Here is a 27,698-nt window from a genome sequence, read left to right on the forward strand (position 1 = left end):
CAAATGAGGCGGTTGCCATAGCATAGCCTCAGAAATGGTGGAGGTTGGGCTGGCACAAGCATTTCAACTGTGGGAAGTCGCCAGGTGTTTGGGGTGGGGGCACACAACAGATTCAGAGCAGAAATGCTGACACAACGTATTACTTGGTGCTGTGCATGATGTACACTGCAGTTCTTAACAAAGATCATCTTGAAACTTGCCAAGGTCTCAAGAGATATAGTCAGCCAAGACACCCTGCCTATCCCTTATTCCAGTGTTTTACAAGAGATTAAAAGTTTTATTTATTTGCCAGTCTATATCTTGGTTCCATCTGATGATCCTTGAGATTTTCATAGTATGCAAAAAATTAAAACATTCAAAGTACATTAAAACATCAAAAACAAATCATAAGAGTATTACCCTAAATATAACAAAAATAGAAAGTGAAAAAGAGGCAGCATAGTGAATGAACATCATTGGAACACTATCTTGAAAAGCTCAATGTTTAATAACTTTGAGGTTCCATGAATCAGGATATGTAAAATTACCTCTGAGCAATTTTCTTTCTCTTTCCTTGCTTATGCACAGAAATCTTGCCAAACTAAAACTACCTGCATCGTTAAAGATATACTCTGATAACTGCTAGGGAGGAACTTTCTGAGCTATCTTTCTACCAACCATACTATTGAAACTTCACTTCCTCTTGGCCATCTGGAATGCAGCCTCTCCTGGAAGCCAGACTACATTCTATTACAACAACCTGCTGAAATCTTTCAAGCTTGATCTCTGCAGGGAGTCCATTTGACAGCACTGTCATTGCCCTGCGAAATAGTGCCTTCTAGCTTCAGTTTCTGTTAGCTCCTAGAAGTATGGGACCAAAAGAAATTTCTCCTCAATACTTCACCAGGGCAGAAGAAGGCAGTGGGTGAGGCTGCACAATGCAATTCTACAACCCTGGCAGTTGGTTTCGCCTGCAGTGACCCATAGCATTTGCTCACATTGGTAATGGGTTTATTTTCAACCTAAATCAAAACAATAAAAGGTTTTCAAGTGTTAAAGCTGCTGTCTTAAAGTAAAATCTAGATATAGAAGTAGAAGGTTGAAGTAGATTTTTATTTCACCCTGATTGTGATAATTGGAAATGGCCATGCTTCCATTTTGAATGTATTTTATGGACTATCCCCAGCTTGGTATTTTCCAAATACTATTCCTGCCATGTCTTGCCAGCATTGACTGTCTTGTCTGGAAATTATAGTTCAATATTTCTGGAGGGTACCAGATTTTGGGGAAGCTGGTGAGCATGATTTATCCTTCCCTTATTCTATTAAATATATAGCCTAAATAAATCCACTAGTTCCCCTAGCTGCCTCTTATTGCTGAAACCATTTTGCAAGGCAGCTGTTTGACTTCATTAAAAAATGGTTTATGGTTGTAATCCAATTTTTCAATGTCATGAAAAATTTATTTGAAAATAAATGTAAATTGTGTGTGTGTGTGTGTGTGTGTGTATTAGTCCTCTTCATTTTACTATATTCAGCCCTTCCTCTCACAAAATGTAGACCTAGGATAGGCAACCTGTAGCTTTCCAAGTGTTATTGAATTGTATCTCCCATCTCTCATAATTCAGTAGTTTGACAAAGCTACCAGGAGTTGTAGTTTGGCAACATCTGCAAGAATACTTATTTATTACCATTATTGAAACCAACTGGGGGATTTATTTTATTTGTTCTTTTGAAAATAGACATTGTTCACTAATGACATTAAATTGTTCTCGCTCTGTGTGTGTGTGTGTGTGTGTGTGTTAAGTGTTACAGAATCGCACTTTTTATCTGGATCGTGCTCATAGACATTTTTGGTCTATTCTGATTGGGAGATGATGAGAACTCTAAAATCATCATATTAGGAAAGATGTGTAGATGTTAGATATATAACACTACAAAAACACCACATGCCTCTTGTATTCTGACATTATCTACCTTTCTTACAAGACTGCTTTCTCAAAAGGTTTTGGAGGCTAATTATATCTGATTGTATAGCAGTTATTGTCTCAGATCCCCCTTGATCCAGTGACTTTTTTTGAACTAGAGTCTTGTCCCCAGAGAGTGGAAATTCGTAGCCAATTGTAGTTGAATCCCTGTCTGTATCTTTCCACTTGCATACAGGATGGGAATAATATTTGAGGTAACCACCCTGGAATGTGATCTTTGTCACATGTGACCAATCATCATTTTTCAGTCATAGAATGAAATGGTGTGAAACAGCCCTGCTTGATGTACAGAAAGTGACAAGAGATTCAGTGAAACAAAACATTTACTAGGGAAACAGAATAATTGAGTACTTTATTTTCAGTTATGATGTCTTCTTACTAGTTCTGCTTAAGGTATTTGTTTGTTTTGTATCTAAAGTAGTTTTCTGTTACATAAGTTATTAATTATGTTAAGAGCGTGGAAAGTGAGTAGCCTTAAAAAATCTACTCGTTTTTGATTTGTGATCACTCTTTCCCATCTTAAGGTTGCAAAGGAATTTACTAAATTTAAACTTCTCTTTTAACATGGGTGCTCTAAAAATTGTACTCAGAATTGGAGTAAGAAAGAAATCCATTCTAACTATAAATTGCTTGTTTATGATACTGACAATGTATAACTCAAATCCTAACTTTTTATGATGTTCCAAAAGAATTAAAATGTATAAATGTCAAGCACAAAATGCTGAAAGAAAAGCAGTTTCAGTGAAGGATTGTATTGTATTGTCTGAGAAAATATATCCTATTTGGTCCCAGAAACAATAGAAATATTGTTGTCCAACACTAGAGAAGCAGATGATGTATTATATTCCTATTGAGTAACCAAATAGGAAGGAACTTAAAAAACCAGATGAAATGCTGTAGGTAGAAAGGAAGTAGAATATAAAGGTTTTAGAAATGGAATGGAAGTTGATTGTCCCGTATTAACTGCATGTTTGCTATATCTCTAACACAATTGGATTTGGCAATACAATTACCAAGGATGATTAGAAAGAAAATAAAAATGCATAAATATTCAAATATTTGTATCCTAACATGCACTTTTCTGTTCTCTCTCTCCCTCTCTTTCTTCCAGAAGTGGTGATCAAAGTTCAAGTCTACGAAAATGGCGATTTATCCCCACTTTCCCAGGCAGCTGTGGAAGTGTATGGCAACCAAACGTCTTTGGCTTCAGGCACCACTGACCAAGAGGGTATCAGTATGCTCCCCATCAGTTATCGCCTGGGCACCTGGGTACTTGTTATAGCCTCCAAGCATGGCTTTGTTACAAACTCTGTTCCTTGGCGTGTCAACAAACTACCACGTGAGTGTTGGTAACTATTGGTTGAAAGTACCTGGTGATTGGGAAATTGGTTGAAAGATTTTGGTGTGGGGGCACCTCATGTTGGATAACAAAAGTTACATTTTTTTATCAAGATACTTTCCAGTGTTGCAAGAAAATCCAAACATTATGAAATTTAGCAAATATATGAAAGTAGCATATATATGTGTCTTCAATAAAATAAGAGTACTTAATATTTTTCAGATATTTTAAGCAGCCCTTTCTTGAAGACAATGGCATCATCCCAGAACCTTGGCCAGTTCAATAGTACAAAGTTAGATTCCACTGAGTTACATGAATTTCATATCAACATGTATGTTTGTGTCTTCAAATAGCTGCATGTCTTAATATAAGAAAAGTCTTAATATAAGAGTCTTAATATAAGAAAAAGGAGTCTTAATATAAGACTCCAAAGTCTTAATATAAGAAAAAGGAGCTTATTTAGATGTTGCCAAACTTAATCTAGTCTGCATTGTGCTTCTCATAATGACCAACTGGATATTGGTCGTCAGTTATTGATGCAGACGTAAATGGCATAGACCTAGATTGGGATTGCTGTTGACTTAGTATTTATTGAAAGGCTGCTTGCAAAGAATCAGAAGATTGAAATAGATAGTGGTTTGTCTAAATATCAATAGTTATTTATGAGTAGGGAAGAGGAGAAAGAAAGTGGACTCAATAGTAAAACAGGTTTGAAAGCACAAACAACACTCCTAAATACATCACAGCTAATACAGTTTGAAGCATCATGTTCCAATATTAGAAGAGACAGATCTCATATGGCTTTTAAGTATCGCATTGATACCTTTTTCAAGCTGTTTTTGAATAAGACTTTATTAGGAAATACATCCATAACTTATTTTCCAGGCCAGTCCTCTGTTACAAAAAATCCTGGTACAAGGGCAAACGTTCATTCTTTTACCAAGTTTGTAATAGCAACTAACCAGGGGTTCATCTGCAGGGGAGATAAAAATGATGTAAATGCTAGGTGTAACTAAGTGATCTAAACCCTGTTCCTTTTACATGTGTGATGAATGTAATTCACATTAAAAAGGTGGTTCCTCTGATTGCCTTATTGTTCGATTTACTATGGACACCCCGGAAAGTAATTCACATTGTGGGAGAACAGTAGTAGCTGTTGAGAAAACTCGAACCTTTTTTAAAAATTTAATTTAAATTAAAGTCAATCTACTTGTTAAGCTGAAATCAAGAGTGGCAACTTCAGTGGATGGATTTGAGAATATCTAAGTGGTTTATTTCTATAGAAAATTAAAACAATAACTGAAAATAGCAAATAGTAAAGAAAGAAAATAGAAATTTTATTTAAAAAAATAAGAAAAATGAAAGATTGACAGAATTTGCAGAGGTGGCAAAATTAATTTGGTTAGAGAAAGACTGACAACTACATTTATTAGTGATTGAAAGCCCGTTACGGACTTTTTGTTGAAAAATTAGAAACGTGAATGTGTGATTTATGGGTTAATGTTTATGAAAAGAAAATTGTGTTATAATTATATTATTTATTTAGAGACAAAACACATTTATAACAGTTGTCAAAAAGCACAAAAGCTGTTTCCTTATAATCCTTTCTTTCGGTCTTTTTCCTTTTCTATTTCTTTTTATTTTCTTTCTTATTCACTATCCTTTCTTATTCTCTTCGATTCCTTTCTAATACCAGTATTAGTATTGTTTTTATCTTGTTAAAAATTTATTCAGTAAATTATGCTTACACAGTATCCTTGTACTTAAGTTTGTATTTATATCTTTATTATAAAATGTGTATAGAAACACTGATGACTATATTTATATTGCTGATTTCCTCCTACTATACTTCCTGCCTAGAACCTGAAACTATTGACAGTAACCATTTAAAAGCCACCTATGACTTCTGCTTCCAAATCCTAAAATGGATCAATAAAGTGATCTTATTATCAGGGACATAGTGTCCTTCTAATGCATACTAGCCTCTGGTATGAGCATTTTGTTCGAATGGAAGGTTTGCCAAGTAACTGTAAACCCAAATGGCAGAATTGGCTAATTGTAATAAATTATTACAGCTTTGGTGCTTGCAAGTAATTTTCTTTTATGATCATAAAACATTTTATATACTTATTTATTTGATTTCCATGGTGGTCTACCTGAAGTGAAGAGAGCATAAATTATGAAATTTAATAACAAATTAAAAAATAACCAAACAGTTAAAACATTGAAGCAGTTGTAATAGTTAACCATGAACTGGATGGAAATATGGTTTCCCCTGATCCCTTGTTGAACTCATAATCTTTACAGTTGATCATCAAGTAGAATCTCTGCTTTGTATATGGATTTTTAGGTATAGAAGAAATAACACAACCTTAGGGTCATAACTGATCAAATTTGGGAGTGTGTGTATTGTAAATTGAATTGAGTTTTTAATCAACTTTGCTGTACTAGAATTCATAATAATTTTGTGACTAACTTGTTTTATACAGGATGAGTTCTATCATCAGGTAGAGAAAGTTGCCGCTGCTGCCTCAAGCAGCAAATATAAAATTCTGAAGGTTGAAGGCAAGATGAAGACCATCTTAAACTTACCTGGTAGAAATAGATATACATAAATACATATGTGTATTTTTTTAAAAGTAAAATAAGGATCCACAGCAAGGTTAATGGACTGTAATAAAAAAATATAAAGTATTCCTTGTATTTATTATTGAAAATCTTATGCACAAAATAATTTTATAATTTAGTGGCGTAGCTTTAAGTATTTAACTTTTAGCATTTTAGTACCTTGTATTTTATGGCTCTTATTATTAATTTTATTATGTTGTTTTGGTTAATTTGAACTGAACTGAGTCACCATGGAGAAAGTGATTCAGTCAACTCCTCTATTTCGTTCCTATATCTGTGCTATACTCCCTTCGATCATAGATAAAGATTTGGGGGGGGGGTAAAAAAAGAAAAAACAATTTCAAGAAGCTGCCTAGAAGCCATTGTACAGGACCAAACTAGGTTGTACAAGTGAAGTTGTTGGCTTAAGATCAGGAACCCATAACTAATACAGAATAGTTGGGGCTTCTTTGGGGACTGATCCTAACTTAGAATGACCATGTTATTGAGTTCATGACATATTAATCCACACAAAAATTAATCAAGATTAAAAGCAACCAATCTTAACATTGTTTTGTGAATTTCAAATCTGTTATACGATAAAGTCATTGAAGACCTTTTTGTATTTAATTTGTATTGTTATAATAAAGGAAAAATAAAAATAGTATGATTTATAATTGTATTTGAATATACAAAGAAAAATATTTTCATTATAAAGCAAAAGAAAACCTCCATCAGTGGATATATTCTGCAACTAAAATCAGAAAAAAATGTTAAAATAATGTGCATTGAATAATAGTTTTCTGTTGCAGTTTTACAAAATATGTATAGCACTGTTCTAATAGTACTGTTCCAATGGAAAAAAGTTGGATTACTTATAGATTGTGAGCCACATATAGTTAACTGAAGTACTTGATGTGGTCCCTGGAACGCTTTATCATCTTGTTTAAATTCTTTCCTCAATGATAGGTCAGTACAATATTTATTATCTAGGATTTAAGACTATAGGTAGTCCTTGATTTAAGACCAAGTTGAGCACAAAATTTCCATTGCTCAGCAAGACAGTTGTTAAGTGTGTTTCAGCCCATTTTACGGCCCTTCTTGCCATAGTGGTTAAGTGAATCACTGCAGTTGTTAAAATAGTAACACACTGTTAAATGAATCTGGATTCCCCATTGACTTTGCTTGTGAGATGGTCACAAAAGGTAATCACATGACGCCAGGACAGTACAATCATCAGAAATCATGCAAGTTGCTAAATGTCCAAACTTTGACCATGGGGATGCTGCGGTGGTCAGAAATGTGAAGAATTGTCATAAAATCACGTTTTAGTGCCATTGCATCTTCAAATGGTCACTAAAGAAATGGTTGTAAATCGAGGACTACCTGTAGATGAAGGAGACCAGGCAATCTAGACTAGGGTGTGGGGATGAAGTGGCCATGATCCTTGGACTTCTAGATCATTAAATAGTCACAGCATCTAATAGTCTGCCAGTATTAATTCCTTGCTGCAGCATTTGGGTGGCTGGGATTGTGTAGGAATATTGTTATAGTATCATATATACTCAAACGTAATCCCTTCTTGAACTAGCTAATCTGATCTGATGTCAGTTTACCCTAGGCTCCTTGTCACTGAATTTCCGTGTCCACTTTGTCCAATCTGGAGCATCTTAGGATGTTATGACTTTCATGAAGATCACATCCTAGTTGGCATCTGTCCCATGCATGTAGCCATACTGGATTTAGCTATTTGTATGGAGGTGATACTGCAGAGTGAATGTGACATAGCTTTTTTTGGTTTTTATCATGGACTGATTAGTCTCAAATTGGTGGCTGGTACAAACATGTGGTGAAGAAACGAGAAACCGACTAAAGAATTTAACCCTGATGCTTGGGAATTAAAAATGGAGGACTTCTTGAGACAGGTCCAACTGACCTAGAAGTAGAGTCCATTTAAATTCTTAAATAGAGATGACTATATTTCTTTGTGGATTTGTTAATTATGGATAAATTTAATCAGTTCCATCTAAGGTTGCATGATATACTGATCTAATTTCAGCAATCATCAATCTTGCAATTATGAATTATTTTCAATTTGTAGAACATGAAAGTTATTAATGTAATGAAAGAAGTACTGGTCTAATAATTATCAGTGCCTCCTTTAACATTGCATTAAAGATATTTTGTAAGATCCGAGAGTTCTGTGTGATCATAAGGTAGTCTAAAACATTCATTTTCTGGAAAAGATAATTGGGAAAATGATGGCTCTGCAAATCCAGATATGTCAAGATGATTCTCATTATCTAAATCCACTTAAATTAGACTTTTAATTATATTGAAATTACAATTTTGCTATATTTGAATCTCTCAGTAACTTAATACTAATCTTGGTATCTTATAGACTATGTAATTGGATTGGGCATTGGAGGCAGTCTTTCATTGTGATTCCAGTCTTTGTGTTGGAAGAATGCTGAAAGGTTCAGTCTTTAATATTTGGGATTTGATTAATTGAAAGGGGAAATATCTCAGATGCAATTGAAGATGCAGGTTTGCATGGAAAGCAGATATTCTTCTGTAGAGATAAAATTGAATATAATTGGAATTGAGGTTGCACTGATAGCCATTGTTTATGTCACTTCTATCTGTATTGTATGGATAATGCTGCAGGAATCCTCATTTACCACAAATGAACTGTGAAATTGTTTACTCCTAGTTGGTTTATTCCAATAATTAGAAGTTGACATCTATCTTATACAAAGGTGCATTGAAACTCCTGACATTGCTTTTTTTTTAAAAAAAAACCAAGATCAAATTCTTTGGCTTCTTAACTCTTTTCCATGAAAATATGTATCACATATTTTAACAAAATAGCAAGCTCAAGGGTAAGGTCCTAAGTGACCGCAGTGGTGAAATTTGACAGAAAGAATGTCAGGTTTCCAAGTGATGAAATCCATTTAAAAAGAAAAGAGCAAAGTCCATCTTCCAAGACAATTTCTTTTATTTAGGAAAACATCAAATTGGCAAAGACCATGGTAATTCTGGATCTGACACAACCCGGAATTACCCCACAATATTAAAAGTTAGAAACAACCACCAAAAGTCACATTCTCCAATAAAAGTAATTCAACACCGCTTGATGTCATAAATCTCCAACTTAAGGGGCCCAAGCACAACAGCTTGTCTCCCATGGGAAGAAGAATCACCTAGCCTAAACAACTCTCTATCTCCACCTCACCCCACTTAGGAATGTGGCAAGCCTGAAACCCTTCCCCCCATGATTACCACAGAAAAAGTGAGAAAAAGAATATATACTAAGCCTATCTAAAATGGCTACACATATGTCAATTTTGGGCTTGACAAAGAAAACTATAAGAAATCAGGGTTTACTTGTAAGGTAGCCCATTTCTTCTGCTCCTTTCCTAATTCAAGTTTCATTTTTTTCTTCTTTGCTTCAGCTCTATTCATAGATAGTATATCTGCATTGAGGTTAAAGTTAAGTTAAGCCAAAATTATTTCACTCTGTGTTTAGCATGTTACAGAATCATCCAATCATCATTGTGGTCATGTAACACTAAGGAGAATAGGTTTTAAACCATTCATAGTGGCAGAGTGAGACCAGAAAAAAATCGGTAAGACATGATTGAGGAAATTGTCTGAATCAGATTTTTAAAACTCATTTGCAAATTGTGATCGAAATCCAGGCTCTCATTATAGGATTGCTCTATTTGAGTAGAATATTCAGAACCTATTGTAGATTTAATGAATATTCCTACTTTCTCACTGTATTTCTATAAAGCTTTCCCTTTACCATCAGATTACTGGATCAGTAAATAATTTTCAATGAGATCTGTAAATAATTTATTAGTCTGAGAAAATTTATTTAAGGAAAGAGAAAAAAAACAAACTTTCCTACTCTGGTAAATACTAATAAAGGAGATGAATAAACATAATGCTTCAGTTAGCTTTCAAATCAAACCTTGTTTTAAAAGGTGTCTTATTTAAATATTTTGTAATTAGTAATATGATGTGGATAGCAAATCAAAACTGGGAATGATCAGAGCTGGTTGATATCATCCTGATTTCACTGGAAATAAAATTAATATTTACTGTGATATTTGAACCAATGAATTGTGTTTTGCATTTAGAACAGGGCAGCTATATTGTTTGACAACATTGTCAGAATGACAGTCACAACAGAGCGATAGAAGCTGAGCTACTTTTCATATGTGTACAGTGCACTTAAAAAGTGGGGAGGGGGTATCACTTTGTTCTTTAGCTTATGGCATCGTTGACTTTCCTTTTCTCCCTGAATGTCCCTGATCTGGAATGATTGCTCCTAAGGATTGTAGTCAAAGAAAATGAAAGGCAGTTGTAGCAGCTTGAAGCCACAAATTATATTTTGTAAATTTAGATGTTCAATCCATTGTTTGCATAGTGAGAATTCAGTTGACCCACTGCAAAAGATTAAAACCACAATCCAGAAAAGCATGTACACTCCTCCATATTTTTGGTCAGATTTTCTTTTTGCCATCTGCCCCAAGGAGAAATCTCTTATTCATACTATGCCACAAAAGATAGGTTGTATGTTAGTATTAGCCTCTATCTCCTTCAAAGGAAAAAGGAGTTTTATATTAATTCAGGTTTTTTTTCCCTTGCAGTCTATGCTTCTGTAAGTCTCTATCTGCTTCCAGAGCGTCCTGCAACACTTATCCTTTATGATGACTTGATACAAATCCTTGTTGGTTCTCCAGGTAGGTCCCAAGATCCATTATGTCCAAAAAAAAAAAGTAGGGCATTCAGTCACTGCACTGGATTCCACCTAGTTGAAGTACTGTTTTCTAGATTCAGGGAAAATAGATTCTGCCAATGACTACACAATAGGCTACTACAATTCCTGTACCTTATTATTAAATGGTTATCTAAAGCAAAGGTTCTCAATCAGTAGAATACACAATTGCTGGGATGTGAAAGATGTGATTCTGAGCCCCAGAATAGGTCACTGAAGCTTTAAGCAAGTTCTTAATAATGTTATATTTATGTTAAGAACTTGCTGCACAATAGAAAATATGATGGGATCCAGGATCTTCATTTCTACAAGCTCTGTACCTACATAGCAACTTAATACCAACTTGTACAAAAATAATCAGCTCACGTGCTTTTGCACAGAATTTGGGGGTAGAAATCTTTAAGATGTGAGTTATTTATTCTGGGTTAAGTAATGGGAGGAACGAATGGGCCTTTGAGCAAATGAGTTGAAACCTTTTCCATTTCTCAATAAGTCGTTATAGAGGCAGGAGCCCCTATGATGAGAATACTGGTTAGTTGGGGGAGTGTGATAAAATGAGGGATGGTGTGTGCTTTCAGAATTTCCATTTAAATTAATACCAATAACAGATAACTGCATTTGATTTTTCTTGAACATATTCATTGGCCTCCAGCATTTCTAGCAATGTGGCATGTAGCAAAGCTCTGGTCTGTAGCAGTATATGTGTTAGTAAATCCATTCATTCATTGTTGTATCTTCTGACACTACTTTGAAATAAAATTTCTGACAATATATCTCCTGAATTTTGAAACGAAGAACAAAATGAACACATACAAAACAAAAAAAGAATTTATCAATATACAGAGTCCATCTTCAACAATTAATTTGTGTGTGTAAGGGTTTTGTATAGTTGCTGCTTATAAAGAACAAATAATGATCAGAAATAAATGTGATGGTTGTTTTGAAAATGGTACAATATATGCAAAAGTTAGTTTGTTTAAGCTGTATGTTTCAATTAATCACAAAATGAACAGATTTGCATTAACTATCCATCATACAAAGGTAAATATTATTTTCTGCAAATTTGAATGCATGTTTACTATTTATGTGCAGTTACAGATACAAAATTAAAAAAAACAACAATGAATGTTAGAAGAAATTTAGATATCCTTTCAGTCAACTCTTTTACACCTGTTGGCAAAAGTAACAGCTTCCAAATGTTTTCTATAGCCCCCATTCTTTTGAAATTTTTGCCTATTCTTTCTTGCAGAACTCTTGTAGCTCAGAAATATTTTTAGATCTCCTTGCAAATATCGCACGTGTAAGATTCCTGCAAAGATTTTCCATAATATTCAGGTCCAATAACTATGAAGACTATCACAAAACCTTTATTTTTCTTTTCTGTATGTGCTTCACAGTTTGATTGTCTAATTTGAACCATTGATTTAATAACATTTCTCCACCTGGACCATGAAACGTTAACTTCTAAGATAGTTGATTTTAGTCTATCCACATAACCTATGCTACTAGCTGTGACACAATCTCAAAATATTAACGTCTACACTTAACAAGGTATTCAATTATTTAAATGTTTTTTTCTGTGTTGTTACGGTTGAACAGTTTTTGTTTCTCTGCCCAAACCACTTCAAGTCTAAGCAATTCAGGTTTAACAAGGTTTTCTTTGTATGCTTTATATGATGATTTTGAGGATGAGGTCAGAGAATAGTTTTCTTTCTATTATGTGGATCATGTTGCATAAGATTGTTGTAATGTGGACTTGTGGACAACTACTTCAGTTAAACTATTCAGCAAGTCATTTACAGTGATCTGCAGGTTCTGTTTATAAGTTTGGAAGCAGTTCTAGTAGAAGTTTCTCTTGGTCTTGGATTTCCTACAGTAATTTCTTGTCTTCCGAAATTTCCTTCAGTTCCTTCAATAATTTCAATTTCTCACAGTTGAAATTGTTAGCAGGAAGTATATAGATATTGTTTTAGTTTGTAAGACTGATTTATCTCTCTGTTGGCTTGGCCTTTGAAGGGCCCTATGGTTGTTGTTAAAAAGTAGATAGAACAATAGTGACAACCTTAAAGGTTGGAAGAATCACATATTTATTAATTTGTGAAACTGTCTCTGGCTAATTGTAGATCTAATGAGACAATAACTTTTATGGATTTTATTTTATTTACAGGGGTAAATTACAATGGATCAATTGGAAGAGTACTGAAACTTGGGCATCTGCTATATTCAGTTTTCTTATTTTGAATATGTAAACAATTGCACATAAACTGTTGTTCCAATTTGCAGAAAAATGTAGTGTTTAACTTCATTTCATGTACAGGTAGCTCTCAACTTACAACCATAAGTTAAGTGACCATTCATAGTTACAATGGCACTGAAAACAAGATGACTTATGACTTACTGCAGTATCCCCGTGGTCACGTGATCAGAATTTGGACACTTGGCAACTGGCTCGTATTTATGATGGTTGCAGTGTCCCAGGGCCATGTGATCATCTTTTGTGACCAAGTAAAGTCAATGGATTTCACTTAACAATGTGTTATAACAACTCAGTGATTCAGTTAACAACGGTGACAAGAAAGATCATAAAATGGGACAAAACCACTTAACAACTGTCTTGCTTAGCAACAGAAATTTTGGGCACCATTATGGTCATAAATCAAGGAGGTTGTATCATTTTTTGAACACTTAGTGGTTCATTGAAACATGCAGCTTAATCATACTTTCATATAAAGTCTCCATATTTCAGAAATTATGCAAAAATAAACAAGCTCATCCTTTGTATTAAATTGTGACTTAATTGTGATGGTAATTTGATTTTAAATTTCAATTGAAAAGTGATATACTAATTTCTTGCCTGATCCTGACAATTATTGATTTTATTTATGGGGAAGATATAATTTATTTGTCATTTCAGGAAATCATAGTATCACAAAGTTTGAGAACTTCTGCAGTTTTTTATGCTGGGCTCATTCATATATATACAAATAAAATACATATAGCCATGTTTAATTAAATTATCTAGGAATCTGGAGAAGGATAGTAGACAAATAATATACCTTTGTTGTATGCAATTAACACATTTAAAGCAGGAAAAGTAAAAACAATACTTTATTTGGCCAAGTGTGATTAAACACATAAAAGATTTGTTTCTTATGGAGAAGCTCTCAGTGTATATTCAACAGAATGATAATAATCATAATAATACCAATAGAAGGGGGAAGTAAAGATGATAACAAAAAGGATAAATAATAATTCTACAGCCATACTACATGGGTAAATATAGATAGACATTAGACAGCACTGTGGGAATTAGGTGTTCAACAGAATGATGGCCTGAGTGGGGGAAATATCTCTGTCTAATTGTTTGGGCCTGCAATGCCTGAGAGGAGGAGTTGAAACAGTTTATGTCCAGGATGTCAGGGGTCTGCAGATATGTTCTCAGTCCTCCTTCTGACCTGAGCGAGATACAAATCTTCTACAGGAGGCAGGGTGGTTGTATTTATTATTTCTGCTATCTTAACTATCCACTGGAGTCTGTACTTTTTCTGTTTGGTTTCTGTACCAAATCAAACAATTTTAGAAATACAAATGACAGACTCACTAATTCTCTGTAAAACTTTATCAACAGCTCCTGGAGCAGTCTGAACTTCCTGAGTTGACACAGGAAGAACATTCTTTGTTTTGCCTTTTTAATAATGGTTCTAATGTTAAGTGTCCATTTCAAGTACTGGGAGATTATAGACCCCCAAAATTTGAAGGACTCTGTTAATACTATGATGGTATAATATTAGTAGCAATAGCACTTAGACTTATATACAGCTTTATAGTGCTTTACAGCCCTCTCTCAGCGCTTTACAGAGTCAGCATATTGCCCCCAATAACCTGAGTCCTCATTTTACCCACCTCGGAAGGATGGAAGGCTGAGTCAACCTTGAGCCTGGTGGGATTTGAACTGCCAAATTGTAGGCAGCTGGCTGCAGAAGTAGCTTGCAGTACTGCACTCTAACCACTGCGCCACAGAGACTCCTTATGGTAAGAGATGGTATACCTTGTATCATGGTAAGAGATGGTAAAATAGAAGAGCACCTTCTGAAATCCACTCTCATTTCCACAGTTGTAAGAGTATTTAGTTCTAGGTTGTTATGCCTGCACCACAGGGTGAATTATTCAATCTTCCAACTATATGCAGACTCGTCACCATCTTGAATAAGGCCAATGACCATATTATCATCTGCAAATGTCAGTATTTAATAGAGAGTTCTCTTGAGATACAGTCATTGGTATATATCGAAAAATAGCAATGGAATGAGCCCTCAGCCTTGAGGGGCACTTGTGGTCATTGCCCAGATACTAGATACAATTTTCTCTAGCCTCACCTGTTGCTTCCTATCTGTTAAAAACTGATTATCCACCTACAACTATGAGTAGGTACAGAAAGCTGGATCAATTTAGAATAGAAAATTTCTGGAATGATGTCCCAAAGATGCTTCTAGAGCTCTGGAGAAGCTTCTTGGATGAGAAGTGAAATGTCTTCAAAGAAAAACAATAAAGTCTAGTTGCTTCTTGAAAAAGCACCTTTGGGATAATCATGACTTGGATAACTGATAATCTCTATATAAAACTTCTGGAATGATGGTATTAAATGCTAAGGTGAAGTCCAGAAAAAGGCCCTGTACATAGGACTCTGGAGATTCAAGATGCTGCAGAATGTAGTGTAATTACTTCTTGAAAACATCTCTGCTGACCTATTTGCTTGGTAGATAGTCCTCAGCTTACAACACTTCATTTAATGACCATTCAAAGCTACACTAGCACCAAAAAGGTGCTGTTTTTCACACTTACAACCTTGCTGTATCCCCAGCAATGTGCAATCCCCAGCAATTTATGTGATCAAAAATCAAGACATTTGGCAACTGATTCATGTTTATGATGGTTGCAGGGTATATTGATGATGGCTGCAATGCCCCGGAGCCACATGATTAACTTTTGCAACCTTATGACAAGCAAAGTCAAAGAGCAAATCAGATCCACTTAACAATTGTTTTAATAACTGCAGTGATTAACAACTGTGGCAAGGAAGGTCGTAAAATCGGACAAAATTCATTTAACGCATATTTTACTTAGCAACAGAAAATTTGAGTTCAGTTGTGGTTATAGTTCAAGGACTGCCTGTACAAGGGGTCTATCAGTGGATCTGTGATACCTTTCAGCTGCCATCTATATTATCATGATATTATCACCTTTTTTGTAATCTTTGCCATTAAAGCATATTGAACTATTCAAAGCCTTTCCTGTTTTCCAGGACCTTTCTACTACCTGCCTGGCTGCAACCAATAAGAAAACTATCAAATCTTTATGTTTCAAGGTGTTATTTAGATTATTTAAAAAAAACTTAGGTCAACTTAGGAGCTAATATTAGGTCATTATCTATTCTATTTTGTACAAATTTAGTTTTAAAAGCTGGACAATTTTATAAGGTCATATACAAATTTAGTTCAAAAAAGCCGAACAATTTTTATACAACTATCTTATAGATAACCTATTTCTTTATGTTTTCTCCAACACATAGGGATTATACTAGAATTTGAATTTATTGAAAGCTGCATCTTGTAGTTAATGACCAAACATTTATGGATACTTTCTTGAGTTATTTCATTGCAAATTTTGTGCACAGCACCAAAATCTAAGGATTCTATGGTCTTTTATGAATACTGCCCAGTTAGACCAGAAGATTTAAGTATTGATCATTGCAGGAGCTAAGAGCCAGCCATGGGCACAGTTCCAGCGCAAATCTGCTCGTCTGTCCCGCAGTTCCACCTACAGCCAGCTTTCAGCCACTTTGACTGCCGCCAGTGGTGGGCCAGAAATGAGAGGGTTCCCGTCCTTCATCGGGGCTGAAAGTAATGGCAGTGGTAAGGGGACATCATGGAATGTGGGATAGGGAGGGGTGGAGCATTAAAGCTACCCATTATATTACAGCTTGTCTGTGATGCCAGATTTGGAGATATGAAATATATATATTTAACTAGTTTATTGTTGTATTGAGGATGAGAGGAGAAGATATATCTGTTACTAATATCAACCTCACTCTGTTGAAGTCTTCTTCACTTTCATATCCTTTATATCTAAGTTTGGGATGTTCGGCTACAGAGTTCCAACTGAGCAGGTAGTCACACTGCCATCATCTGTCCTTAAATAGGAAGATTCCCCACTACCATCTGGAATATGGAACAGAACATTAAATCCCCTTTATTCTGGAATAAGTTTTTAAATAAATTGTAACCTATAACCAGCCTCAAATGGGGTATAAGAAACAAAGTAAAGGCTTGAAAGAATAATGTAATTGCTATGAATTACATGAGGTTGAAACCCAGCATTCAGCAATCTGAAAAAAATCTGAGTGAGCACATATCCATCAAGCTAACACAATAAATTAAGTAACTCTCATGAAATTAACTAAATGTTATCTTCCAACCTTGCCAGCATTCTGTAGTTTGGACTTCAATCTTTAGCCCAGTCACATGACATTTGTTTTCTTAAGTGCCCAATTCCTGCAAGGCCTCCAAGCCCAGAAAGAAAATTTCCCTCCCTCTGAATTCCATCCCCTTCCCATTTTTTGTAGAGAGTAGGTCTGTATAATTAAAAATCCTTTTAATCTACTACAATTCATACGCTACTCTACACACAGTGTCTTTTGGATTTTGTCTCTTGAACATGCATATCCAATGTATAAGCAGCTGTGGGGCCTCTGGGGATGTGAGAGTCATTATTTCTTAATTCTCTTTGTACAGCTAGTAATACATGGTTGGAGTTGGTGCCTATTGTTGCAGTCAGTGTTCACCTCTTCACTGCAAATAGCACAGAAGTCCAACTTTCTGGCTCAGTCCACCTCTCCATCCCACTGCCACTGAACACCGCTGCTGTAGCAAGTACCAGTGTGCCAGCCTGGCGCTTTGACCTCAAAAGCGGTGAGTGGTGGAATGCTTATGAATCAAATTTTTAATAGTTTTATCATTATTCTATTAAATAATTACAAATGTATGAAGCAAGGAACAACACTGCTTGGATAAACAGAGGCTTTGGCAGGAAGCACACTGAGTGATTAATAGGATCCAAACATCCTCTCCTTCACCCATAGAAGCAAGTTTTCTGCAGGATCATAAATTTTTTAAGTGTACCTGGAAAAACATTAGGAAATTGTGCTGGCAAGCAAGAACCATGCCTCCAAGAGCGAAATCTGATGTGGAAGCATTTTGTAACCAGAAAGAAGATAAGGTTGAGATTGATGGAAATGTTCTACTTTAATAGTGTAGAGGAATAGGCTCCTGGTGCAGATCTTATATATTACAAGCCTGTAGTAATGAAGGTGGGAGTCACTTCATGTATTTTCTTTTTCTTTGTACTTTTTATTCTTTTTTTTCTATTCTTTTTTTTAAAGTTTAGTTTATATTGTACCCCAGCCTTCCAATTTATATGTTTTATTTCTATAATAAATCTAAGCTCATTTTCTTTATTTACCCCTATGCTAGCAAAATGCTGCCTGTTCAATACCAGACAGCATTGTTTGGTATAGGGGTAGGCAGAAGGTTTCCTAGCCTCTTTCAGGTTAGGGGTTTGGTTAGGATTAATACTAAAGTGCTGAAGGTATTAAATGAAATGATGGTTAGAATTAATATTGAAGTTATTAAGTGAAATAATGGCATTAGAATTTCAGATAGAGGAGATATTTTGAGAGCCATATTATGTTTTTGCCTATTCCCTATCCCAGTGTTGTGTTTTTTGCCTACATGAAAACACACTAGATGTGGCACAACAAAGATACTGATTTCAATATGAATAATTTTGATTGGGAGGAGTTGGGGGGTTAGTGCTGGTGAGCAGTTCTCTTTCTTTCAGGTTATTCAGATGGCCTTTTTAATTACTTCAGATTCAGTCATATACTCTTTCCTTAGGGCTGTGGATCCGAAATGGAACTGGACTCATCCGCAAGGAGGGAAATCAGCTTTACTGGACATTTGTATCTCCACAATTGGGCTACTGGGCAGCCGCTATGCTGTCTCCTGTATCAGGTAAAATTGCCAAAGTCTCTGAGAAGTAAACTTATCTGAGTGTACACAAGGTGTTTGTTTGTTTTGCATAATTGGTATCATGATATGAGGAAGATTAACTTGTTAGATCAGTTAGGAGAATGGCCCTTTGCACAGTTCCCACAGAGGTCCTTTGCAAAAGTAAAAATGCCTTTAAATTAAATAATTGAGGGATAATTTGATTTCTGAAAATTAAATCTATCTGAGATAGATTTCTGTAACTTTATCGCATTTTCTTCAGTAAATCATGCTAAATCCAGAGAGAATCTTACTTCCCATTGCAATAGACTGCCAAGAACTTGATACTGGTGGGGGATTGTTTTGGGGTGTGGCATTTTTTGGATTGTAATTTCATTCAGACTCTCAGTTTGCGTGAAATGTTTTTCTTCTAACTTTGGGACACATGCCCTGTCTGGTTCATAAGTGCATGAAATATTACGATAAAAAAGGGGCTGGGAGTTTAGCACACAACACGATGTTTATTATTCTCCCCCATCCACCCATCCCAATCTTTTCTCCAAACCAATTTTCCAGAGGAAGATCTTATTCTCTAAATCTTTTGATGCTTTTTGTTATTTGTTAACTAAACTGCATTTTTTTTAAAAAAAATGAATGAAATTCTAAGCCATCCAGAGAATATAATTTAAAGGGATTTATATAGAGACTCTCCTAATAGATAGCAAATACTGTTTCCGAGTCAAGTGAAAAAGGGCCCCATACTATATAATCATAAAAGTTGCTTCTTTGCAGGGCTGGCAACTTCAGCAGCAGGAATTAAAGATATTGCTACGTACCATACTATCTTTCTACTTACTATCTTGGGTGCCCTGGCATTGCTGGTCCTCATTTTGCTCTGCCTGCTTATCTACTATTGCAGGTAAGTGCCACTCTTTCTCTCATTTCTCATGCTCCACCATTTGTTTCTAACTTGAGCCCATTTCTAAAACCATTTTTCATAGTCCTACTAAGCATCAGTACTTTAACAAAGGCTTACTTGTGGCAAATTGTTTCATTTGAATATTGTTATATTCACCTTATTTGAATTATTGCAGTAATTGGTCCTGAAGCCATGAGATTATGTGCATCTCCTATTTCCACCTAAACTCAGAAGTTACAACTACCCATCATTAGTAAAATCAGCATCCTATAATGTTTACTTCTGGGAGTTTCAGAGAGGGCATTTTGAAACCAACACACTCCTGAATGCAATCAGCTGGTAAAAAGCGGTAGGCATGGCAGCTGAGTTGAGGGTTGCAGGATATTCCTTTGGAATTTGGACAGCTGTTCCAAACACTTTAACACTAGTCATTGGACAATGTCAGGCAGTCTTTGTGGCTGATTAGTAATGGATCGGCTTCTTTCCTGTCCTCATCTCCAAGGCCCATTTTCTTCATCCTTGACCTTTCTTGCCATATTTTAGTTAAGTTAAAAGGTTTTAAACTTTTTCAGGCCGCAGAACTCCTGTACATACTATAAATATGTATATGTCTGTATAACATATAATAAAGAGGACAGTGCCTCTAAGTGTGCAAAAGTGCCTTTTCCTCAGCATTCCTTTATTTGTACTTTTTTTTTTTTGTGAAAACCCAAATAAAATTTTCAAAAATAAAATAAAATCCAGTGATTGATCACCCAGAACTTCGGGGGACAAGCAGGTCCACTGGTTGATTGTTCTCACTGTCAGAAAGTTTCTCCTTAGTTTTAGGTTGCTTCTCTCTTTGTTCAGTTTCCATCCATTGCTTCTTGTTTGCCTCCTGGTGCTTTGGAAAATACATCCCCCCACCCTTTCTTTGTGGCAGCCCCTTAAAAGCCTGTTTCCTATATCACACTCTTGAGTAAAGCATGTGAGCCATTTCCTCCTTTCAGTGGTCCATGAAAGTACATCTATAGTATGCAGATAATAAAGTCAAAACAGGTGAACAACAGAACTATAGATAAGTTGAGGCTGGGTGACAAGATGCCAGGTGAGGCACCCCTTGATGTGAGTGACATTGAGTTGGCCATGCCCACCCAGTCACATGACCACCAAGCATGCCCACCCAGTCACATGACCACCAAGCCACCCCCACCAAATAAGCCACAACCACAGAACTGGTAGTAAAAAAATTTGAATTCCACCACTGCTCTGGACCTTTGGGAGGGCGAAAACTGCCTCCCCAGGCTCTGGAGGCCCACCAGAAGTCGGAAACAGGAAGTTCTGGTAGGCCACACCCATCCAGCAACCGGGCAGCAAACCAGTTGCTGGGACTTTTGAATCCCACCCCTGGGTACAGTTGTAAATCCATTTTTTGCAGCACTGTCATGACATGGAAAGGTCGCTGAATGAATATTGTTGAATTATATGTTACAGATGTTAAGGTCTATCTGCAAGTCTGAAAACACAAATTTCCCCATTATCTCCTTTATAGCCTAAGGGGTCAGGGAGAATCTCTTCTGAATTTCATTCTTCCCCTATTATGCAGCTATTGGTTATACCCACTCTCTCTTATCGGACAATTCCCTAGGCAGCATCTTTCCATTCTGTTTCTGAAGATCTTTCTCACATTTCATTACATATATCTTATTGAGACCTTTCCAGAGGAATATCTCTCAACAACTTTTGTGCAGAGATGTTCCAGTTGAAGTTAATAAGATGGGAACTTTCAGGCATCATAGAAGAACTTTTCTGTGCAGAGGATGTGATATGTCAGAACTTGAATTATGATATCTTTCTATCTGTACTGATCTTTGTAACCATTTTCTTTCTTTACTTCTTCCTCCCTAGGAGACTATGTCTCAAGCCACGTCAACAGCATAGAAAGCTTCAGCTTTCTGGGGCTCTGGATGCATCCAAAAAAGATCAAGCTACATCAATGTCACAGATTAATCTTATTTGTACCAGCCATATGGAGACAGCTTCATCCAATGGGGACATAGATGTGCATACACCCATCCTCAAATCAGCCTTCTCCTCTTCCAGGGAGTTTGAGAGCTCCCGTGAGGAATTCTTCAAGCAAATGCCAAACCAGAAAATGCGTCATGCCAGCAAGGCCTCCACAGTAGACACACTGAGCCAGCGAGGTGGTCCCAAGGATGACTATCCCCGAATGGTGGAGGGCTATTCATTGAAAGCAGCCCGGTCCATGGATACCCCTGGCACACTAGAACCCCCTCTCTTGGAAGATTACAAGCGTAACTATTCACATCAGCGTGTAGAAGACAAGTGCAATGAGACACAGCGCAAGCAAACACGGAATGATAGCAAGCCTTATTTGCAGGAGCCCCCATCACCACCGCCTCTCCCAGCTCCTTTTGACCACTATATGTCCCATAAAGTGGATGCCAAACCTCCTGATTTCATGATGTCACAGTCTGTAGACCACCTGGCCCGTCCCACCTCTCTGAGTCAACCTGGACAGCTAATCTTCTGTGGTTCTATTGACCATATGAAAGATACAGTGTACCGAAATGTCATGCCAACCCTCGTAATTCCTGCCCACTATATGCGCCTGGCTCCAACAGAACAGACTGCTACGGGCTCTGAAAATCAACCAGATATGGACCCAGCTGCTATGGGACTCCCTCATCAATTTGGTCCCCAGGAACAACAAAGACAGCAGCAGCTCCTCCAACAGCAGCTTCAACATCCACAATTCCAACTACAGCAACATCAAGTGGAAGACCCAGAGGGGAAGGGTTGGGGACCGCACACACAATCTGTCAGTGGTTCAGTCACCATACCTGTGTTGTTGAATGAGTCCACTATGGCCCAACTGAATGGGGAGCTACAGGCACTGACTGAGAAGAAGTTGCTGGAACTGGGTGTAAAGCCACATCCGCGAGCCTGGTTTGTATCTCTGGATGGACGTTCCTCTCAAGTCCGTCATTCTTACATTGATCTCCAGGGCCCTGAGAGGAATCGCAGCAATGATGCCAGTCTGGACTCAGGGGTGGATGTCAATGAAGCCAAGCCCACCAAGCGCCTGAAGGAGGAGCGCATGGGTCCAACATACTCTAAACTGGTCTTTGCCGATGCTGACACAGAACAAAGCAGCAGCGAGAGCCGCACTGCAATTTGTTCCCCTGAGGATAACTCACTCACCCCTCTGCTGGATGAAAACACTGACCACCGTGCTGCTACAATTCCACGACATGGGCGCAGCCGTGGCAACAGCTCTCGCAGTAGCAACAGCAATAGCGAACTGCGCCGTGATTCAATGACCAGCCCAGAGGATGACAGCAATGAACCTTCTGAAGGAACTGATGACCAGGGAGACAAGAAGAGTCCATGGCAAAAACGTGAGGAACGGCCTCTCATGGTCTTCAATGTGAAGTAGCCAGAAGGAGGAAGAAAGTTCACCCTCCTTGCATACTTTGGGTGGGGTAGGATAAGGCACCAGAACCATGGAGATCAGTATTTGCCTTTGAGTCTTGTTTGGCTTCCTATTCTCTCCATCTCATCAAGTGTTCAGCTGAACTGAAGCCCTTATTTTTTTGACAGAAGAGATGAATGAACAGAGCAAGAAATAGCTGCATTAATGGTTTTTTTTTTTCTCCCTCAGCCACTAAAGCCACTGTCTTGCTCAAGGCAGGTTAAGAAGTGCCACAGCAAACTACCTAAGAAAATTTGGCCTCTTTCTGTTTCCACCAACCACTGTGAACCAAGCAATCTGGGGCACAAGAATTACAAAGGATATAATGACAGCGAAGGAAGTTTCATTGTTCTGTAACTCTTGTCAATCTGTGGAGAGGATACTGCTGTCCTATGTGGTTCCAGTTACTAGAATCCCTTATTTCCTATCCATTTTGGTATAACCGGAACTAGTGCTGTCCCCTTGCCCTGACACTCTGGGAACAGAGGTGCAGTGGAAAGGCATGACTCAACTCTACAACCCTTTTGCCCTCAGGGCTTTGTACAGTTCTTTTTTAAAATTAAGTCCTGTGGATTTTCCAAGCCAAAATCTTGGAGGAGGTGAGTGCCCAGGGCTCTAGGTTGATGTCCATCTGTGCCTATCCTTTTATGATCCAATGACTTGGATTACAATACAGGGCCCAGATAAAGGGGGGTGGGTGGGGAAATTCGGGCATTAGTGTGGGTAATATACATATGTGTGTGCATGCGTGTATGTCAGTGGTGGGTGGGAGTCTGAGCTGTATGTGTGGATAGATGTGTCTGACCTTGCTGCCAAATGAACTCCTTATTGGAGTCATCTCTGTGCCCCTCCCTTTTTTCCCCTTGCGCCTGCAACTCCTCCGTCTCCTCCAAGTGCCTTCTGGCCCCAATGTCTCCCTTCCTCCACCCAACCAGGCAACTGTGAATGAAGCCTTGATATCTGTAGAGGCGTATAGGCATACCATCTGTTCATAGCTGCTCAGATCTTCCTTTCTGTATAATCCCTTTTTTTTCCTGCAGTGAGTCCTTGGCAGGGGATTAAGAAGGGGGATTGCTGAAGGAAAAACCAACTGACACATCTCTGCTTGTAAACGTAGGGGCCAATTTGCTAAGCCATCAGCGCAGACTTAGGGAACTGAGCCAACTAGCAACACAGTTGTGATGATTGGGGGATCCTAAAGAGCAACAGAAGAACCAGGTCATAACTTGGTCTTACAAAAGTAACCGTAGACACGATGCAATCCCAAGTAAGGCATTTGTGGAGATCTTGGAGCCCATTGTAGCACATGATTTCATCTGAAGAAAGGAATAGGGGAATTATTAGCCACTGAATTTTTGGTCAGTCAAATTGGAAGATAATTAATAGGGTTCGGCACATTGTGACTGCAAATAAGAAGGTGGAATCTAAGAGCATTTTTAGCATTTTGCTTTTGTGTTGGGCTTTTATCAATCAGTCTCACATCCTTTTGTAATAGCAGAAGGCAGCAAAGACTGAAATAATTTGGGGGAATATTTTATTTCAGACTCTCCTTTATACCAAGACTTGAAGACCTTAAAATAGAGGTGGGAATTCTTTCTTTTGAAGACAACATTCTTTAAAAAATAAACTGGGAGGCTGCAGGTTAGTGACAGCCAGGCCAGAGCTGAAAGTGGGTAGGGTTTTCTCCTGTCCTTTTCTCTTCCTTTCAAACCCACACCCGTCATCCCCAGGCCTGCAAATTGCTAAAGAAAGGACAGATTCCTCATTAGAGGTCTGAATTGGTTACCTAGAGCACATCTTGCTCTACTGTTGATCTATTTGTCTGCATTTCCTGGTTTTCTTATTTTTTCTAATTGTCATTTCTCTCACTCTGCTAAAAGATATTGTGTTTTCTGAAGGGCACTTCTTTCTTTGCCAAGATCTGGATAGTCTGACTTTATTCATTTCAACTTTAGTTGAGATTTTCAGAATAGAACATAACTTATACAGTGTGAGAGGAGCACTTACTATATGCTCAGAAACATTGGGGTTTTTTTATTTGCTTGCTCAATGGGTAAGCCTTATTATTGAAAAAAATGGTTCTGGGGCTGAGCCCTATTTGTATAAAGACTATTTTTTCCATTATAATTCAAATTATTATTTTTTTCAGTTCAGTAATTGCATTGGGATGATTTTCTTTTAATTATTTGAGTAATTTCCATATTTTGCCTTCTTCCATAGCATTACATTGAATCATTTTTGTTTATAGGATTTTTTTCCTGAAAGACCACCATTAGAGCCACTAATTGTGGAACTCCCCAGTATCTGATGTGATTAATGCAAGATTAATACATGTCAAAGTGCTTCAGAAATAATCCAATTACTTACATGAAATCTTGGCCTAAAATTACAGAAATGTTCATGTCTGATTAATTTTGCAACCTATTCATTTGAGAACTATTAATGTTCAGTAAATCGGGTATAACCTTTTTCCAACCGCAGGTGACACTGCAAGAACTGGCTGACCATTCTCTCAAAGCATTTTATGTCTTTCCATATTCCATTAATACTAAATGATAAATACTATCTGAGTAGTGCAAGAGAATTCTGCATTGTAAGCTGACTACCCGGTCAATCACTAATCTATCTCAAGAAAGATGTGCCTAACATTGTTTTAATATGTGTGATCTGATAATTATAGCTCTCTACAAAGATAGAATTTTAGTCAAAGTTTGTCAAAGACAATTTTTAAAAAGTCAAGGAAGTATTAATCTTTCCGTCATCCCACACAATCAAAACCCCAGAACCAGAAATGTTTTACTTCCAATCAATGCAAAATGCTGCTTTCTATAATTTTATAGCTGAAGAAAAACCTTGCATCCAGGAGCTAAGACATACATGTATCTTTAACTATTTTAAATATCTTCTACTTTCTCCAGTGACCTTAAACTGCCAAACATTTGAGGTTTTTTTTAATGATATGAAGAAAAAATAGTTGGACAAACTTGGCAAAACGGAGGACGCAGTGGCTACTGTTGGTGAATCTTCCTATTTGTTCTCTAGAATGGTATTAATATATAAATCTTCTGAATTTATCACAGCAACATTGCACAGTGGTGATTTTCTCTCCCAAGAGGATTTATTTTTCTTCTAAGCTTTGGTGTCCCTGTGAAACAAGAAGGGTTACTTTTTTCAAAAGAAAGATCTCACACAAGAGAAGGAAATACTGATTTATTGGTAGCTTATTCATTTATACTGTCTCTTTTCAAAGCTATAACTAATTTAAGACCTGGAAGACAAGTGCAAGGGACAATATTAGGGGGGGGGGAATTCATTCCTGAATTAGTTACTGTTAGGGAAGGAATAAAGTAACTACAGCTGTCCTAGTATTCTGCCCTCCTCCCCTTCGCATACACATCAGAATAGACTGAATAGACACAATATGATAATCGTAACATTTATACATGGAAGCAGTGAACAGTATTCAGTGTGGAAAGGACATATGTTTGCCTGCACAAGCAGCAGCAGTCTTCAAAGTGAACAATGCAGTCTTAGTCACTGCTATGTGAGTGGGATGGAGAGGACTAAAGTTAGATTGCCTGCTTTAGAGTCTTTGACTATTCTAAACTGCTTAAAAATACAGCAATTTCAAACATTTTGTAGTGAATAAAATTTGGTGGGGGGAGGGAGCAAAAGGAGCTGTATGAAAGTTGGGAATAATGTGGAACAATATGAATAAGGATAAAATATTTTTAAAGATCTTGGCTAGTCTATGTAGTCCTTGGACTGCAAAAAATTCAGATAGTCCAAAACTGAAATAAGTGAGATAAGAGAAAATCTAGGTTTGGCTATTATCTAGTATTTGACTGGATTTGTATAACTTAAAGCTTTAGCTATTATTTGATTCATAACAAGAAGCATTTCTGTTCCGATCCACAGGTTTAACTGCTTTAAAATGTTAGAATGTGAGCACTTATACAGGTAATCTTCGATTTACAACCACAGTGGCATCCAAAATTTCTGTTGCTAAGCAAGACATTTGTTAAGTGAATTTTGTCTCATGATATTTCTTGTTAAGTGAATCAATGCAGATGTTAGTGACACAATTTTTAGATGAATCAGGCTTCCGCATTAACTTTCTTGTCAGAAGGTCACAAAAGGTGATCACATGACCCAGGGATGCTGCAATCATCATAAATGAGTCAGTTGCCAAGGGTCTAAATTTTGATCACTGATTTTGGGGATGCTGCAACAGTCGTTAAGTGTGAAATTCAATCATAACTCACTTTTTTCAGTGCCGTAATTTTGAATTGTCACTAAATGAACTGTTGTAAATTAAGGACTACTATACATTGTGGCTATCATCTTTATGGAATAAAACCAGAGAGCCATAAAAGCAATTCTGGCACATAAGGCACCTAATTGCATTATTGCATTTTGATGCCAACACTATTTGAACTGTCCAGAGGCTTTTGATTAGTCTAGAGAATACAAATTTCAATAATAAATAATAAATACAAATTTCAATAATAAAAGGAACCAAAATTAGCTGAGAAGTACCAGTGTGTGGAAAAACAGAGGC

At 36.9% G+C, this 27,698-nt stretch overlaps 1 protein-coding gene across 5 annotated transcripts in view; it reads left to right on the forward strand.

Moving 5' to 3' along the window:
- FAM171A2 (family with sequence similarity 171 member A2) overlaps nt 1–26,215 on the forward strand; it is a 42,247-nt gene extending 16,032 nt beyond the window's left edge. The window contains exons 2-9 of one of the 5 annotated variants that reach the window (XM_026718233.2): nt 3,078–3,305; nt 10,571–10,663; nt 16,452–16,610; nt 17,490–17,666; nt 18,651–18,767; nt 19,536–19,662; nt 21,550–23,736; nt 26,056–26,215. In XM_026718233.2, the coding sequence (XP_026574018.1) occupies nt 3,078–3,305; nt 10,571–10,663; nt 16,452–16,610; nt 17,490–17,666; nt 18,651–18,767; nt 19,536–19,662; nt 21,550–23,101 (2,453 nt within the window). In that variant the 3' untranslated portion in view covers nt 23,102–23,736; nt 26,056–26,215. Of the gene's footprint in view, nt 1–3,077; nt 3,306–10,570; nt 10,664–16,451; nt 16,611–17,489; nt 17,667–18,650; nt 18,768–19,535; nt 19,663–21,549 lie in introns of all 5 variants that reach the window. The other 4 variants (XM_087917580.1, XM_087917581.1, XM_026718235.2 and 1 more) reach the window with 4 other exon arrangements.
- Nucleotides 26,216–27,698: the final 1,483 nt, after the last annotated feature.

The sequence above is a fragment of the Pseudonaja textilis genome, chromosome Z, assembly GCF_049901715.1.
Source record: "Pseudonaja textilis isolate UNSWEBS1 chromosome Z, rPseTex1.2, whole genome shotgun sequence".
Lineage (NCBI taxonomy): Eukaryota > Metazoa > Chordata > Lepidosauria > Squamata > Elapidae > Pseudonaja > Pseudonaja textilis.